The sequence below is a fragment of the Leuciscus leuciscus genome, assembly GCF_965113295.1.
Source record: "Leuciscus leuciscus genome assembly, chromosome: 2".
NCBI lineage: Eukaryota > Metazoa > Chordata > Actinopteri > Cypriniformes > Leuciscidae > Leuciscus > Leuciscus leuciscus.
In genome coordinates, this window is record NC_138726.1 from 38,715,733 (window position 1) to 38,732,527 (window position 16,795).

Sequence of the window (16,795 nt, forward strand, 5' to 3'; positions counted from 1 at the left end):
TTATTTTTATTTTAAATTTTTTAACGTATTTAATACTAATGCTATGCAAAAAGATAATATGCAGGGCGATATAAAGACGTTTTCCCCCCCAATTCTTTCTATAGCTACTGGCCTATATAAAGTTTCTTTAATTAGTTTACTCATGCCCGTGTAATATAATAGCGCGTATATTAATGAGCCAATAATGGCATATGTCGTCCTGAAACACAATATTTATCGTATTGATTCAACCGTTATGTAAAAACAATCATTGATTATTTAATAGCATGTCAAAGAGGTTACTAAGCACATCAAGTTTAATACAGTAACCTGGTCGGTACTAAAATTAATAGGACATCGTAATAGGCTATAGGCAACCTTTAAATTAATATAAATGCCTTTTTGTTTGAGAGATTTCAATATTGTGAGGAGGTACATTAACGTGAGTGAGTTGCACATTTTAAAGGGATATTCTTCTAAGGTCTGATTAAGTGATGGCAGGGCTTGTTTAAAGAGGGTGTTGTGGGAGGATCCAGTCTTGTAGGACATGTGAGCCCCTGTCTCCCCTCCATAAACGCTAACAATGCTGCAGAGTCTGACCACTAAATAATTCACAAGAAAGGAATAATTACAGAATAAAATTGTAATTATTGTTGGGCCAGAACGAAGCTTCTTGGTTGTGAAAGAAGACACGGCAAAGCAGATCTGGTTAAAGTTTCCCTTCCTATTAATGTTGAATTAGGTTAAGCCGTGGCCTCTTGGTCACAGGACATACTGAGCATTTTTAATCTTTCCCATGTTTTCAACTCTGTGTGATGATATAAGTTAACTATACCTTCGACATTTATTTTCATTTATTTATTGCTCGAATATTTTGCACACAAAAAAAAAGAAAAAAAAGAAAAAAAAAGGTTTGAATAAAAACGCATCTATTCATCTCTCAAATAGCCTTATACAACATATAGCCTATACATGTTCAGTTCATGCACAATACACGTAAACTCGAACTAGGCAGTTCTGATGTAATGTAGCTGAGATTAACCATTCCTCTAAGGCAATTTTTGACATAACTAATAGATTCGGTTAATTGTTAAATTTTTTTATAATTAATTACCGTTCAATCAAAGCTCTTTTTTGAAAGACTGCATGTAGCTTAAAAAAATGGACCGTAGCTGAAAATGTAATAATTAAAATAACTTGGTAATACTTTACAAAATAATAGGTAAATGAAAACAAGATATAGACTATCAGTTATTCAAAACAGACTATAGTGGATTTGTTCTGCTTTGTTTTTAATCCAGTGTCTCTTTGCGAACCCTCATAAGTGGAAGACGCGGACTGAAACGCGTGACTGAGTGATGATGATACCTGTCCTGAACACATCGCCAAAACATTTCTGAGAGAATAACACTTTTCCAGTGTCGTATTCCAAAGTAGACAGCACAACTTTGCCCGGTTCGATATTGATATCTTTACGTCAAGACATAGTGGGGTTAACTGTAGGGCATTGATCAGGTTTTAAATAGTTAATACGGCCATATAAGGTTGCACCACTTACCTCAGTCCATTGCTCTGATATATCACTGTTTGTACACACTAGCCGCTCTCACTGGCTGGTGTGTTTAACAAATGTGCATCATTCATTCACCGGGAGACGTGACGTAAAATGCGATGATCGCGAGCTTAAGTTTATAGCCTACTGCATGGCCTGTGGACATGTTGCCTAGAGGCAATGTTCAATGCAAATTCATAATGATTTATTGTTTGGTTTCAGAAGTGTCACTCAAACATGAACATTATTAAGTTCTAAAATTCATGGGAAACTTAGGCCTATTAGTCTCTGAGAAAAAAGACGCAGGTGTACATGACATGAGTGGTGGGGTGGGGGGGATAAGCATCATAATTTACCGTTGTTCATTGTTCTTCACCCATCATATTCCGCCGTTATTCATGCGCAATCGACTATGCGCAAAACCGCTTAAATTACATTAAGCGCCCTGTTGTTGGTGGCATCTATCTATCTATCTATCTATCTATCTATCTATCTATCTATCTATCTATCTATCTATCTATCTATCTATCTATCTATCTATCTATCTATCTATCTATCTATCTATCTATCTATCTATCTATCAAGCAGCTCAACTAATCTATCTATCAAGCAGCTCAACTATAAATTGGCAGTGATCTTTGTTTTGGAGTAGTGGAAACGGTTAATACCAGAATCGGATTTGATCACAGTGGGTGTGCCTTCTTATTCTTTTTGGCGTCCCCTCTCTTGAAGTAGATCGCGCACAACCTATTAAGAAGAGGCACGAGCTCCGGGACTGCCATGTGGTCACTCGGCTCGCGCTCCCGTCACCACGCACGAGAGCTGAGTGGGATGGAAACTCTAAAGCTGTTTTGAGAGGGAAGACTCTATCCAGCCTCTCAGTTCTCATCACGCACTACAGGCGGACGATTTGTCCTACTTGTTTTAGGCCTGTTAATTTGACGCAAACACACTCGCTCATTTGACACTGTTTCCTCATAAAAAGGTAGGTTTCTTTTTTATATTTATGTTTTATAATAAGTTGTTCAAAATTATAATCAGCCTTGTATTTTCTTAAATTAACGCGCTTATTATTGTCAAAACAATTTCTGGTCTGCATTTAACGAAATGATTAGGACTCGGAAGAAAGATTAGCCTGTAATGTTTTAAAATATGCTGATCCTTGATTACGAAAGAGAATTTATAGCACCTAAATCAGGCGATTCAGAATAATACGACAAATCTAAAGAATAGCATATTTATACGTAAACATTAAAATATTACGGAGAAATATAGGAAACGAAAATATGTGCAGGACTGAAATATAACGGCTCCTTGCGCAGTGGTTTAATTATAAATGAAAAACTTTTATTAACGGATCAAAGTCGAACAACACAGGCTGTGTAATTAGCCTACACAGAAAGCGGCTTACAGCTTCTTTTCCTTGTTGCTAAGCTTATTGGAGTAGCTAAAAGATCCTTCCCTTCTGCCCCTTTGCGTATTAGCGCCGTAAGAGGCCTTTAAGTAATCGCTCCGGCTTCTTAGCCGATTTGGATACATTAAGCAATGATGCAGGCTCTCAGGTCAGAGAGTGCGAGCTTTTAAAGATAGTGTTAGAGCCGTCAATATTGTCAACCTAAAAAGCCAAGTATTAATTTTAAATATTAATTAGTAGGCATAAAGCTGTTAATAATAGCTGTTAAAAGTGCTAACTAAAAGTAAATGTAGCCTACAGTCTGTAACACAATTCTAAAATAATTATTGTAATTTTAAAAATAACATTTAGGCTATTATCTTACAACGGTAATTATATAATAAAAAAAAACGAACTAGCCTAATTGGAAAGGAGACATGTTAAACAAACAAAAAAGCCAATACTGCCGTTTTAATTTTGTTATAATTTAGCCATTTTATTGAAATAATGTTGCAGGCCAATATTATGACAAAAAGATATAAAGATAATAATTATAACAAATAACGTGTTTATATTAGGATAACGCTTAGGCAACACAAATCAAACAACTCAAGAGTTGCATAAAAAATACAACCCAGTTCTTGAATTGGAGTGTATTTTTTTACGTTTCTGACTCGTTCTTCACAGACTTCCAGGAATGGAGTCAATACCCGGTCAGCTTTCCACGGGACGAGATGCTTGCTCTTCCCCTAACTCGAAGCAAGAACTGCAGCCTTATTCTGGCAGCAGCTCGCTGAAGCCAAATCAAGTGAGTGAGGCTGCGCTGTACGGAGTGCCCATCGTCTCTTTGGTCATCGACGGCCAGGAAAGACTGTGTCTGGCGCAGATTTCCAACACTTTACTGAAGAATTACAGCTACAACGAAATCCACAACAGACGCGTGGCGCTTGGAATTACGTGTGTGCAGTGCACACCGGTGCAGCTGGAGATCCTGAGGCGCGCAGGGGCCATGCCCATCTCCTCGCGCCGCTGTGGCATGATTACCAAACGCGAGGCCGAGCGCCTCTGCAAATCTTTCCTCGGGGCTCACAACCCTCCCAAATTACCCGAGAATTTTGCATTCGATGTTTCACACGAGTGCGCCTGGGGCAGCCGAGGAAGCTTCATACCTGCGAGGTACAACAGCTCCAGGGCAAAATGCATCAAGTGCACCTATTGTAATATGTATTTTTCACCCAACAAATTTATATTTCACTCGCACCGCACACCTGAGTCTAAATACACACAGCCGGACGCGGCCAATTTTAATTCATGGAGACGCCATCTAAAACTCACCGACAAAAGCTTGTCTGATGACATTTGTCACGCGTGGGAGGACGTCAAGGCCATGTTTAACGGCGGGAGCCGGAAACGGGCAATGCCGGGGAGTGGATCAGAAATGTCCTCCCCGCTCAAACCGCAGGCCTCTGGTAACATCACGCAAACCGCTTCCCCTGACATTCCTCACAAAACTTTGCGCTGCGACGACAACCGTGGTAACCTCGGTTTAACCAACAGCGTGCGTAACTACCCGGTCATTCCTGTGCCTAGTAAAAGTTTCGGCATGCTCCAGAAGATCCCGCCACCCATCTTCCCGCATCCGTATAGCTTCCCAGCATTTGGACTGTGTCAAAAGAAGGATGATGGAGTTGGTGAGCAGAACAAGACTAATGTACCTGGTGTGTTCTGGCCAGGTGCGAAGGACGGTATCTATCCATCGTTCCCCATGTTTTGGCCCACCGCGGGCAGCCTGCCGCTCTCATCCTATCAACCAACACAACTAAAACCGCACACGGAGCTCATGAGTGCCCGGCAAACCGAAGCTGAGATGTCAGAAAGCGAACGGGGAGGAAACACACCTAGAGACAGTCTGTTCGACAGCGAGCGCTGCTCCAGCTCGCAATCCCTAAGGAACGACGAGGACAAATCTGGGGACGAGGCCAGGTCAAGTGAGGGTCAACCCAGCACCCCCAGAAAGTTGAGCTATATTTCTGCGTTCAGACCAGTCGTTAAAGATGCAGAGAGCATAGCCAAGCTCTACGGAAACAGGGACGCGTACAGCGGAGCTCATCCTGGCCATTTGTCGCCAGACTTTGTTAGTGAGAGCTCCAGCTACAGATCAGCCTCTCCGTGTGTGGATAGCGGGGAAGAACCAGATGTGGACGTAGAGACACACAGAATTCCAGATGATGAGGAGTCTATACAACTTTCCGTGGATGATCGGCAAAGTCCCGTGGGAGAAAACAGTCAAACGCCGCAGCCGGACGATTACAGTGACGCGGGCTCCCCTGAACACAATCAGAACAAGCAGGTGGCAAAGAAGAATGATGTGAGTCACATAAACTATCATATTCAGTGGTTTTGAAACCATCTGAATCTATCCAGTATTAAAACATCAAATACATATCTACAGCTTAGTGTAAAATGATTTTAAATGAACAAATTGTCACACTGAATAAAATAAGTAATTGCTCCGAATGGCACTTGTCTGATACAGCTCTAATAGCGAGTGATGATGACGCCTTATTATGAGCATGGACTCTACATTTATACGTTTCTATTTGTAAGCACTTTGTAATTTGTGTTGTTATGGATACAGCTCGTTTAAATTATGTTTATTAGTGTAGAACGATCTAAATAAAAGAACACAGCGGCGCGTAATTATAGTAAATTAAATGTTTAGAATGAATGGTCATTTCTGTTGTCGCCCGCGGGCTATTAGTGCATTGGTTTAAGGGTTCCCCTGTGGTTACTGCACAAATGATTCTCTTTGTCTGTCCATCTGACCGAATTTACCTTGTAATACGAGTAATTTGCCTTGATGTTGCCAAATAGCCTATTTGTAGATCATTATAAGAGTAGCTAGGCCTACTATTAAACGCAGTCTGTTGTCTGACGCATGGTTGCGTAAGAAAAAAGAAAATGATGCATAATTGGGCTTGTATTTATTTTTTAATGTTTGGATAATTTTTGCAGGTGTACTCAAATGAAAAGGAGGGAGCATCTCTTCAAAGCACACTGCCATGTTTGGCCTCTAAACTTCCTCGCGCCGTGCCGGAAACAAATGGTAAGGCAATTTAATAAACTGAGATTTAAATGTAGCCTAGGCTATAATTCATTAGTTTTATATATTCTATATCATTTTAACAACTTTTATTTTGATCAATTTATAGAGAAATTATAGGCTATTGAATTATGCACTCTGAATAAGTGACCTGCTAACAAAAATATTTCCCTTTAGATTCACACATTTCAACTGACGACGAATGTGAATCACAAAAATCCTGTTCGGACCAAATTAGCGTTAGCAAAGAGAACCCAAGTGAGTAGCAGATCTAAAAAATATTTTTTTTTCTATATTAGCCTACATCTTTGTAATAATAATATATTTCTTATTTTATGGCAGGCGATGCTGCATTGAGAAGAACTGATAACAGATTTAATTTCGAGAAAGACATCGAAAATATGGCGAAAGGTACACGAGAGTTAACATTTAGACGTTTTATAGACAATTTTGAGCTGTGTTATTGCATTGTATTCTAAACCAAGGTGTTACAAAATAACTTGACCAATTACAAATAGCCTACTGGATGCCAATAGTTTTAATTATTCATTATTTAAACACAGATTCAACAAGGCATTGTCTATTTTTAAGGCAAATAGGCCTTTTTGTGTAGCTATGTTTCCCCCTTTTATGGACAATGCGTCCATAAATAAGTAATTGCTCCGAATGCATTTAAAAATGAGTGTAATCGCTACGGTTGTGTATTACTGAGAATTGTCCTTGAACTGCAGACGATCCACATTGCCAGGCTCGTTTTCCACACACCCCTCAGGCAACTGTCCTAATTATTTTGCAATGTCATGCTTGAGAACACGGGGACCGTGTGTTTAGCCTTAGTAACCTAAATAGCGCTATTAGACAAGAAAATCAAACAGAGACTGAAAATGCATGATAAAAAAAGTAAAAATCAGAAAAAAGACTGCAGCTTACTCAAAAGCTATTGAGATATGTGTGGTGATTAAAAGTCACAGTGTATGATAAATTATGTGATTTCTATGGTTTCCACAGAGGAGCTCCAAAAGCAGCTCTTGGAGCAAGTGGAGTTGAGAAAAAAACTGGAACGGGAATTTCAAAGTTTGAAAGGTAAGAAGTGGATAGTATATTCACAACATGATTTAATTTGCTAGCCTACATGATTTCTTCAATTTATAACTTAACACGTGTTGACTCTAACAGATAATTTTCAGGATCAAATGAAGAGGGAACTGTCTTATCGAGAGGAGATGGTCCAGCAGCTGCAGATTGTACGAGGTAATGCAGATTTTGTACTATTGACAAAAAAAAGGTCAGTTTAGAAAAAGTAACACTTGCATATTTTCAGAAAGACTGAATTTTAAAGAAAAAATATTAGGTCACAGGGAATCTAAAACATTTAATGTTTGTGACCCACCTCAAATGATTTATTCATTTTTCTTTTTATTTTATTTAGACACATTGTGCAACGAGTTGGATCAGGAGAGAAAGGCTCGTTATGCAATTCAGCAGAAGCTTAAAGGTAATTTAGAAATATAGGCTACAATACACTATCATCCATTAAAGTGGAATGAAAAAGATTTTTTCACATTGTTCTAAGAGAATTACAAAAGAAATATGCAAGTGTTACTTTTTAAACGAATTACTCAAGTTACTTAAAACGCATTAAAACACGGGTTTGATTAAGTGTAAATAATAGAAATGATTTGAGAGGAGTGTGATGATAGCTTTCTAATCTTCATGTATTCGACATGTCATTGTGTGACGTACAGTGTTTGGAGAATGTAGTTGCATGACTCAGTAAAGGATTAGCTGTTGTGCTGTGATTCTTTGAACTCAACCAACCTTTTCCCTAGAAGCTCACGACGCTCTTCACCATTTCTCCTGCAAAATGCTCACTCCACGCCACTGCACAGGGACCTGCACCTTTAAGTCGCCCCTCTTACCACCTTAACTTAAAGCTGCATCCCAGGATCCCAGTGACATCTGTAAACCTCCCCTAAAGGAATTCTCCATTTACACTCCGTTTGAGAGGTTCACGGTGTGCACACTGAACACTGAGGACTGCTGAATCTCAATCCATCCATGGCAAGTGGCATTTGAACAGTCTACTGTGGATGAACGTGTCTAGGATTACTTAAGGAAAACAGAGTAAAACTAACCAGAGGATTACAATAAACGTTCAAATAATTATACTGTTACTTGTGTAAATAGGTTGATTTTTTTAAACAAATACAATCCATAATATGTGGCAATGTGCAATGAACTGTATAATGTGAAATTTCATAAACTGGAATTGATTATTCTCATTATTTATGTGTTTTTAACATGTAATTGTTTTTCTCTAAATGAATTCACTGATGTGCTATCCCAAATTAATTGTGTATCATCAATATTAAGCACTTTAAATAAGCACCATTTCAGACCAATCTATCCAAAATTATTCAGCCCCAAAATTATTCAGAATCAGCTGTATGTCATATTTATGTATACAACAAACACAAGTTTGAACAAGCACTTATCCCACATTTCCCATAAACAATTGAGAATACAGCAAAAGTTGTTATTCCACACCACAGTGCTCAAACTAAATGTCATAAGACCTCTGGAGAGTTTCTTTTCTTTCTTTTTTTTGTAAAAAATAAAATGATCTCTTGCCTCATTCTTCAATAAAAAGTTCGATCAAAGCCACAAGTATTGACTCGTGAATTCAAGCTATTTCCTTCACATTTTGTAATTCTTTTTAACTGTCACGAATTAAATAAAATATTTTATCACACAAATTCAAAATCCAGAAACTGTAGGCCTATTGGCCACTTGAAAACATTTGCCTGACGCATAGGCTACCCTAAGACGAATAAAATATATAAGCCTATATTGAACAGCAATATTTAAATATGTTATGCCTATTGGTCCTTTCCAAACAGTACAGCTTAATAATTTCCAATAAATATATGTTTAGCCAGCAAAATGTGTTCAGTAGCCTAGGCTACTATTTTTTATAGACGGTCATGCACCGGTGCAAGCGCACTCAGCGTCTATTACTGTTGTGAAATACAACACTTCCATCTAGTGGTGAAAACAGACACTGCACATTCCAATGGGTTTATTCGTGCACGAATGTTCTATTTGGAGCGTTCGAATACACTATTCTGTTAAACAGGGTTATGAAAGTAAGATATATGGTTCACATAGAAGATCTGAATTACGTTCTCAAAGACGACAGTAAAAAATACATCTGAATATGAAATTAGCTTCGGCGGGAGTTGTTTCAACTTTGTTTATTGTCAAATAAACACGTGATAGGCTACTTCTGCAATGGTACCCTTTAATTACAGACAGTGCGTTTAATTTGATTATCCACTAATTCAATGCTGGCATGTGCACCCACCTCTGTAGAAAGGTATTTATACTTGTGGGGCATTAAAATACAGAAGACAAAATGCTGATTCAAAGAAATACTTTGTAATGACTGAAAACAACGTTTGGATAAATATAATCTATTTAAATGCATGCATTTTAAAGGCTTCACTTTCCGACATGATACTTGTAGTAAGCATGCTTTCTCCGAACGTAATAGAAGTTTTCCACGCAGCATTTTAGGCACTACTCATTGAAAAACGTGTGAGCGGTTACGCCGGCAACGAGCAGCGCGTGCATACCACGTGACCCGATAGCGTCACGCCTGCGCTAGCAGTCACAAGATGGCGGAGAGTGCGGAACTAAAGGTAAAACGCTGCGCTCAATTTCCAGTCGGATAGTGTGTAGGGATATCTTATTGTACCCTCAGAAGTACGCGTACTACTTACCTGCTGTATCAAGAGGCCGTTATTATGCATTTAACCTCTGTTCTCGTAGCCAAAGTTGCATGAGAAATGATTTTGCAGTGGAGCTCTTGTAGAAAGCTTTCAGCGTGTTATTGTTGATGTAGAGGGAGCTGTCTGTCCACCGCTCTCCTCAGGGGAATTACTAACTTTAACTCTTTTCTCCCTAAAAACTCACGCTAAGAGTATCTGTTGAAAATCAGTCTCAGGCTCTGGCTATTTTAATATTTACTGCTAGTAGACCGTATGTGTGGATTTTTATGGTTAATATGTGATGTAGTCGCCTGTACTTGTGGATTTGCTAGAAAGCTCCACCGCTTCGCGTGCTGGGCGCGAGCGCTGTTGACGTGCTGTCAATCAAGTTAGAGGAAGTGCACGAGCACCGTCACTCAGATTTCAGCACCGAAACAACAACTGACCATTGCAGTCGATCATCAAACTTCAGTCAGATGTTATTACATAGGCTAGATGCTCAGTGAACATTTAAGTTCACCGTCCTTAAGCTTCGATACCAGTCGATAAGGCTGAACAAGCTTTGTCTTCTTAAAGAAAGTTCCAATATTGCATCATTAATTTAAAGTGTTATTTGACCCGAAATGTAAAAAACTAATGTGGGACAAAAGTATGAGATTTTAGCCAGAATGACAGCCTCAGTCTCCATTCGCTTTATTGTGTGGAAAAAGGATATTATGAAAGTGAATGGTGACTGAAGCTGTCTTGCTGATTCTGTTGTGTTTCACAAAAGACAATAGGCCTATGTCATTTATAACGAATTTTGTTGTGGTTGCATGAACTAACCATTTAAGTTTAATGTAATATGTTAATGACAGGTGTTGCATGACTGTGATGCTCTGGTGATGTCTTGAATCTTTATTAAGAGGGTCCTAACTGGAAAATAATATTCCACAACAAGTTTTTCTCTCTCATTCTAGCAGGCTGTGCATGTCTGATAAAGCTTTTTTGATTTGTGTCTATGGAAACTGAAGTCCTCTGCACATTGGAATAAGGTCACACTGGTTTAAATGTCTGTGCTTTTGTGATTTGTGCTGTTCTCTTTTATTCATTCTCATTCAAGGTTTCATCTGGTCTTTTTGCTTTAGGGGAAAAAAAGGATTTAGTCCTCTGGTCCTGTCTTTCTACTTATTCATTTCTCACATACTGACCTTCTGTTTGGTCAGTGTCTTTAGCAGGTCCACTTACAAGTGCAAAGATGAACTTGTAAGCAAAAATTAGATTCTCTTTTTACTTCGCTTGCAAAAATATGTAATAGTTACTTAAAGGCAGTAATGAGCAACGATACACACACTGTTACTTTGGGTTTGGCCGAAGGTGTGGATGAGGTAGACTTGCCCACATGTTGCTTACTGGACTGATTTTCATCATGCCTTCTAGGTCTCTAGATCTGTCTCTCTGCACTTCTGCAGTCTTAAACTCAGTTTTAGATTAGAATGCAGATTACAGTCTAATCTGAGCTGTAGGCCTATATTTAGTTAGCTTTTTTTGTGCTTTGAGGCATTTGACAAAAATTCAGACCGTGTTCCTGGTAAACTCAATCGACTCTTAGCTTCCTTTATACTAGTATTCTCCCATAGCAGACTGTGGTAGTAGGAAACTCTTTCTGTATTTCTAATAACTGTAGATCACAACAAATTATATTATTATATTTAGTGCTGTCAAATCGATTAATCGATTAATAAAAGTTTTTGTTTATATAATATGTGTGTGTCGGCTATATATTAATATGCAGGGTTTTTCCTGTCTCAAAACAAGGCGGAGGTGGTAAAACCGCGATCATATGTGTAGGCCTACTGATCGTATTTTAATAGTAAGATAGTTCGATTTTTAATTTTGGAAGGCTATCATATATTGTCTTTCCCACATTATTTGCGTTGGTGGACCTTTAGTACTTTAATTGAATTTCAGATTTAAGAATTTGAAATGAAAGACGAATCATACATTTAATAAAATTAGGGGGGACATTTTATTAAAGTTAGAGTAATAAGGCACTACATGGCTGTAACCAATAAAATTAAATAATTTACACTGAAAAATTAAACCGTATTAAATGAGATTATGTGATTGTTTGGAAAATAATAATATTATAACAAATAAGAAATTTCGAAAAGAATGATACTTTGAAACTAAAGTGCCAGTAGGTGGCGGCAGGTGACTGTCTTAATGAGTGAGTCATTGAGTCGTTCAAACGATTCTTTCAAACAGCTGATTTATTCAGAATGTGGCGGTTGTTTATGAATAGGCAATTGAATCTTTGACTCAACTGATTCGTTCAAAACGCTGAAAATCATTAAGTAATGAAAACGGGGTTACAGTGGGTATGGAAAGTATTCATACCCCCGGTAAATATGATCAAAAATGGCTGTAAAAAAAATAAATCTTTCATTCAAAAATGTTGATCTTTCGTTAAAAAAATTGGCAAAATTCTAACCTTTCATTTAATGTTATGAAATAAATGTTTTTCACCAAAACACATTGGCCACAATTATTCATACCCTTTTAGTAAATACCTTTTTGCAATCTCCTTTTGCCAAGATAACAGCTCTGAGTTTTCTTCTATAATGCCTGATGAGTTTGGAGAACATCTGACAAGAGATCAGCGATCATTCCTTCATACAGAATCTCTCCAGATCCTTCAGATTCCCAGATCCATGTTGGTGCTTCTTCTCTTCAGTTCACTCCACTCATCAGGTCAGGGAACTGGGACGGTCATGGCAGAAGCTTCATTTTGTGCTCCCGAACACATTTTTGTGTTGATTTTGATGTTTGTTTGGGATCGTTGTCCTGATGGAAGATCCAACCACGGCCCATTATAAGATTTCTAGCAGAAGCCGCCCGGTTTGGATTTTTTTATCCGTTGATATTTGATAGAATCCAAGATGCCATGTATCTGAATAAGAAGTCCTGGACCTCCAGCAGAAAAATATGCCCACAACATTAAAGATCCAATGGTATATTCAATTGTACACATGGGGTACTTTTTATCCTTGTGTGCACCAAACCCATCTAGCGTGTTTACTGCCAAAAAGCTATTTTTTTAGTTTCATCTGACCACAGAATCCTGTGCCGTTTGAAGTTCCAGTCGTGTCAGACAACTGAATATGCTGGAGTTTGTTTTTGGATGAGCGAGGAGGATTTTTCTTGAAACCCTCCCAAACAACATGTGGGGATGTAGGGGTTGTTTGATTTTTTTTATAGGCTTTCTGACCCCAAGACTCAACTAATCTCTGCAATTCTCCATCTTTGATCCTTGAAGAGTCTTTGGCCACTCAAACCATCCTCCTCACCATGCATTAAGATAATATAGACACACATCCTCTTCCTGGCAGATTTGTAACATTTTTACTTGATTATAACTTCTTAATTATTGCCCTGATGGTCAAAATGGATATTTTCAATTATTTAGCTATTCTCTTACAGCCACTTTCTATTTTGTGACGCTCAACAATCTTTTGCTGCAAATCAGAACTGTATTATTTGGTTTTACACATTGTGATGGATGATTAAGGGAATTTGGCCTTTGTGTTTCCTCATATTTAAAATCCTGTGAAACAAGAAGTCATGGCTGGACAATTTCATGTTCCTAGTCCCCCTGGTGTGCTGAAAAAGGTAAATATTAATGGGAATATACTTAAGAGATATTTTATTCATAAAACATTCTAGGGGTATGAATAATTGTGGCCAATGTGTTTTGGAGAAAAACATTTATTTCATAATGTGATTTCCCCCCCAATTTGAATTCTTTTACTTCAATGAAAGGTTAGATTTTTGCTAATTTTTTGAATGAAAGATCACGTTTTTTGAATGAAAGATTTATTTTTTACAGCCATTTTTGATCATATTTACCGGGGGTATGAATACTTAACGTACCCCCACTGTATATATATAGACGTTTTAATCAGGCCATTTGTCCAGTTGGGCAAGTAAAATTCTCTTTCACTTGTTCCTTCAAAAAAATCCACGTGTCCCGCACAATTTTAATTACCTACGTACATCTACTTCCGTACCGTGATTCCCACAATGCATTGTGACGTGACGTAACGATCCCGAACTCTATGTCGAACCCTGATATGTTTTCCTTGATTGGTTTTCCCAGAAGAGAATTAGGCTACATTGTTGAAAACAAAAGTAAAAGAGTGACGCACGGTTATTGCGTTTTACCGTGATGATGAGAGTTTCGTGTCTTTATTAAACTTAACACATTAATGATTCATCTCTCATCCATCCGCGATTAGGCTAATTGGAATGTTATTTTTTTAATACTTGGCTCGCCTGACCCGTGGATATAACCGTGATCTGCGCATCACTATCGGCAAACTATACGGTTTGAAAATGGACACAGGCCGGAAACCCGCTACAGAACCGCCACGGTGTAAAATGGTATCTGAGCATGTGACTGCCTATCTGAGTTTTGTCGAATTTGACACACACACACACACACACACACACACACACACACACACACACACACACACACACACACACACACACACACACACACACACACACACATATATATATATATATATACATATATACACATACATATATATTTAAATATATTAATACGTATATGTAAACAATATTTGTCACTTGCTCTCTTATTTGAACTTTTGTAATTAAAATAGATTTGTGTTTTGATCATGTTTTAAATGAGCAAAGTTAAAAACACATGCATTGAAGTTATAGGCTACTAACTAGTATATTGCTGCATCACCAAATCATTTATATTGAACATGGATTGGATCCATTTAAAATTCAGCAGGCCAACATAAATACAACAGAACAAAGATAAATATGAAATAAGCCGAGCTTTTCAGGAAGGTACAACAGTAATTTTCAGGTACAGAAATAAAGTAATCAAATTAAAAATATATTCTTCATTGAATAAATGAAATAGGCCTATACATTAACCATTATTTAAGTTAATAAAGTTATTTGGTCAAGAATATTGAGCAATTTTGTTTTGTTTTTTGTCTTTTTATTTTTGATTAACATTAAAGTCCCAATGAGATTAAAATTGATTTTTTTTGGCTTTTAGTATGAATATATTAGCCTTAATGTTATCTATAAGCTAATTTTCTCCAAAACAATGACAAAATTTGCATTTAGAAGATGTAAGCATTCAAAACTTAGTCTCTCACTTCTAACCAATATGGATCAACGATTTTGACATCACGCTGCACTTAAGATTCTCATCAGATTTTCTGTCCAATCAAATGCTCTCTAGAATCTGAAGCGTCCCGCCCCCTGCACAATAAATAGACACTGAAGCTGCAGCTGAAATCGGTCACTTGTTCACACACTATTACCATTTTCTATATGGTGAATGGCGCATAGTGCACTACATAGAGGATAGGGAACAATTCAGACAGTGTTATGTATATGTAAAGTGTATAGGCCTATGCTTTCCAGTGAGGTGAATGAAGTCTGGTTTTGCATTAGTCTCACGCAAACCGCCACAGCACGCACACAGTCTGCTCCGGCCCAGAGACACGATAGCACAGAGTGGATCATATGCATGAGTCGGCGCATACCGGAAAACATATCGGACCTATTTAAATTCAACACAGCATGCTATATTTTAAAGCGATATGATTAGGAGGAGAAAGGGTTAGATAGACTCGGCATTAGAAACAGCACTGACGAATGCCAAAGAGGAACAAAATCACTTTCACAGACCTTTACCCTGACTTTTCCAAGCTAGTGGAATGACCTGTCCAACTCTACCCGAACTACTGAGTCTTTAGCCATTTTCAAGAAGCTGAAGAAGCATCTTTTTAGGCAACACTTGACCCATTAATACTAACACTTACTACTTCTCATTATCTATTAATAAAAAAAACTAAAAAACCTTGCTACGTGTGCTGTGCTGGACTAACTGGGACTGGACACGGCACTTGCACATTTTTGCCCTGTTGTTGGTTTGATTGTTTGCTTCTATTGCTCTCCAAATTTGTAAGCTGCTTTGGATAAAAGCACCTGCTTAATGATTAAATGTAAATGTAAAAACACTGGTGCCATGCACCAACATAAGTTTCAAGACTACACAAATAACACTTTTCAAACTACACACCCTCAGCATGATTATGATCATTGTTTTGCTTTAGTAACAGTTTTATATTAAATCTTAAAGAGGAATCTATTAGACTGTGGCTGTCATAGGCTGTCAAATGCGGCTTTACCGAGCTCAAAGGCTCTAGCCGAGCTGTGATATAAGTGAAACGCTATTTGCTATTTAAAAAAAGGGGAGGAGCAGCTCGATATGTCCCATCCTGGCTTCCTGTTTTAGTGGACATTACATCAACACATTGAAAAACACTGCGCGTTACAAGACATTTCAGTGGGCCTTTAAAACAGACAGCAGTGCAGCAGGAATATTAGGCTGCTGACACTTTAAGAGCTGCACGGATCCAATTTACTGATACACAAGCGTTTTATTTCTCAACTGTTTATGTTCATTTAAGACATAACCTAATATGTTTACAAGGATACTCTCAAAGACAGGCTTTTTGACATAAGTTTGTGTGATTTAGAAGAAGTGAATGAGAACTCAATTCAGTATTTGCAGCTTTCCGGGCGCTCACTTTGGATGTGTGCGCACACAAATCTTCTCACTCAGTGAGTAGAATTGAGTTCTCTTTCACGTCTTCTAAATATCGGCAGCCAATACATCGTTACGTCTTTAACAATATTTATAATGTTGTCTATAGTAAACAACATTTTAGTATATTATATTAGTAATGAGTTCCAGAAACTCTAAATACCTTTTGCGTAAAGGTGGATCATATCAATTCAACATTGATTTGTTTATTCTGATGTTGGACACTTCCTGTGCTTTATTTCTCGACAATTTCCTTACACTTCTCTGCACCGGAGGTTGCGCTGGCTGCTGTGACAAAATATGAAAGCGATTGTGCATAGAGTCCATTGAATTAACTCAGTAGTGATATGTT

The 16,795-nt window shown here is 37.9% G+C and overlaps 2 protein-coding genes and 1 long non-coding RNA gene across 3 annotated transcripts in view; 2 read left to right on the forward strand and 1 right to left on the reverse strand.

Annotated features, from left to right (window-relative positions):
* The first annotated feature begins 938 nt into the window (after window positions 1-938).
* Window positions 939-7,982, forward strand: skor1a (SKI family transcriptional corepressor 1a). The gene is made up of 9 exons (XM_082162268.1): window positions 939-2,516; window positions 3,612-5,292; window positions 5,940-6,030; window positions 6,205-6,285; window positions 6,370-6,438; window positions 7,036-7,110; window positions 7,204-7,278; window positions 7,457-7,522; window positions 7,857-7,982. Exons 2-9 carry the CDS (start codon window positions 3,622-3,624, stop codon window positions 7,952-7,954), a joined length of 2,226 nt encoding a protein of 741 aa, XP_082018394.1. The 5' UTR covers window positions 939-2,516; window positions 3,612-3,621; the 3' UTR covers window positions 7,955-7,982.
* On the reverse strand, window positions 7,157-12,145 carry LOC309493170. Its single transcript, XR_014203821.1, has 3 exons — window positions 9,810-12,145; window positions 7,846-8,111; window positions 7,157-7,295 (listed from the first exon to the last, which is right to left on the reverse strand). It is a non-coding gene; the product is annotated as an uncharacterized lncRNA (long non-coding RNA).
* Window positions 9,665-16,795, forward strand: part of pias1a (protein inhibitor of activated STAT, 1a) — a 46,507-nt gene continuing 39,376 nt past the window's right edge. The window contains exon 1 of the mRNA XM_082162269.1: window positions 9,665-9,728. Coding sequence (XP_082018395.1) covers window positions 9,705-9,728 — 24 coding nt within the window. The 5' untranslated portion in view covers window positions 9,665-9,704. The remainder of the gene's footprint in view (window positions 9,729-16,795) is intronic.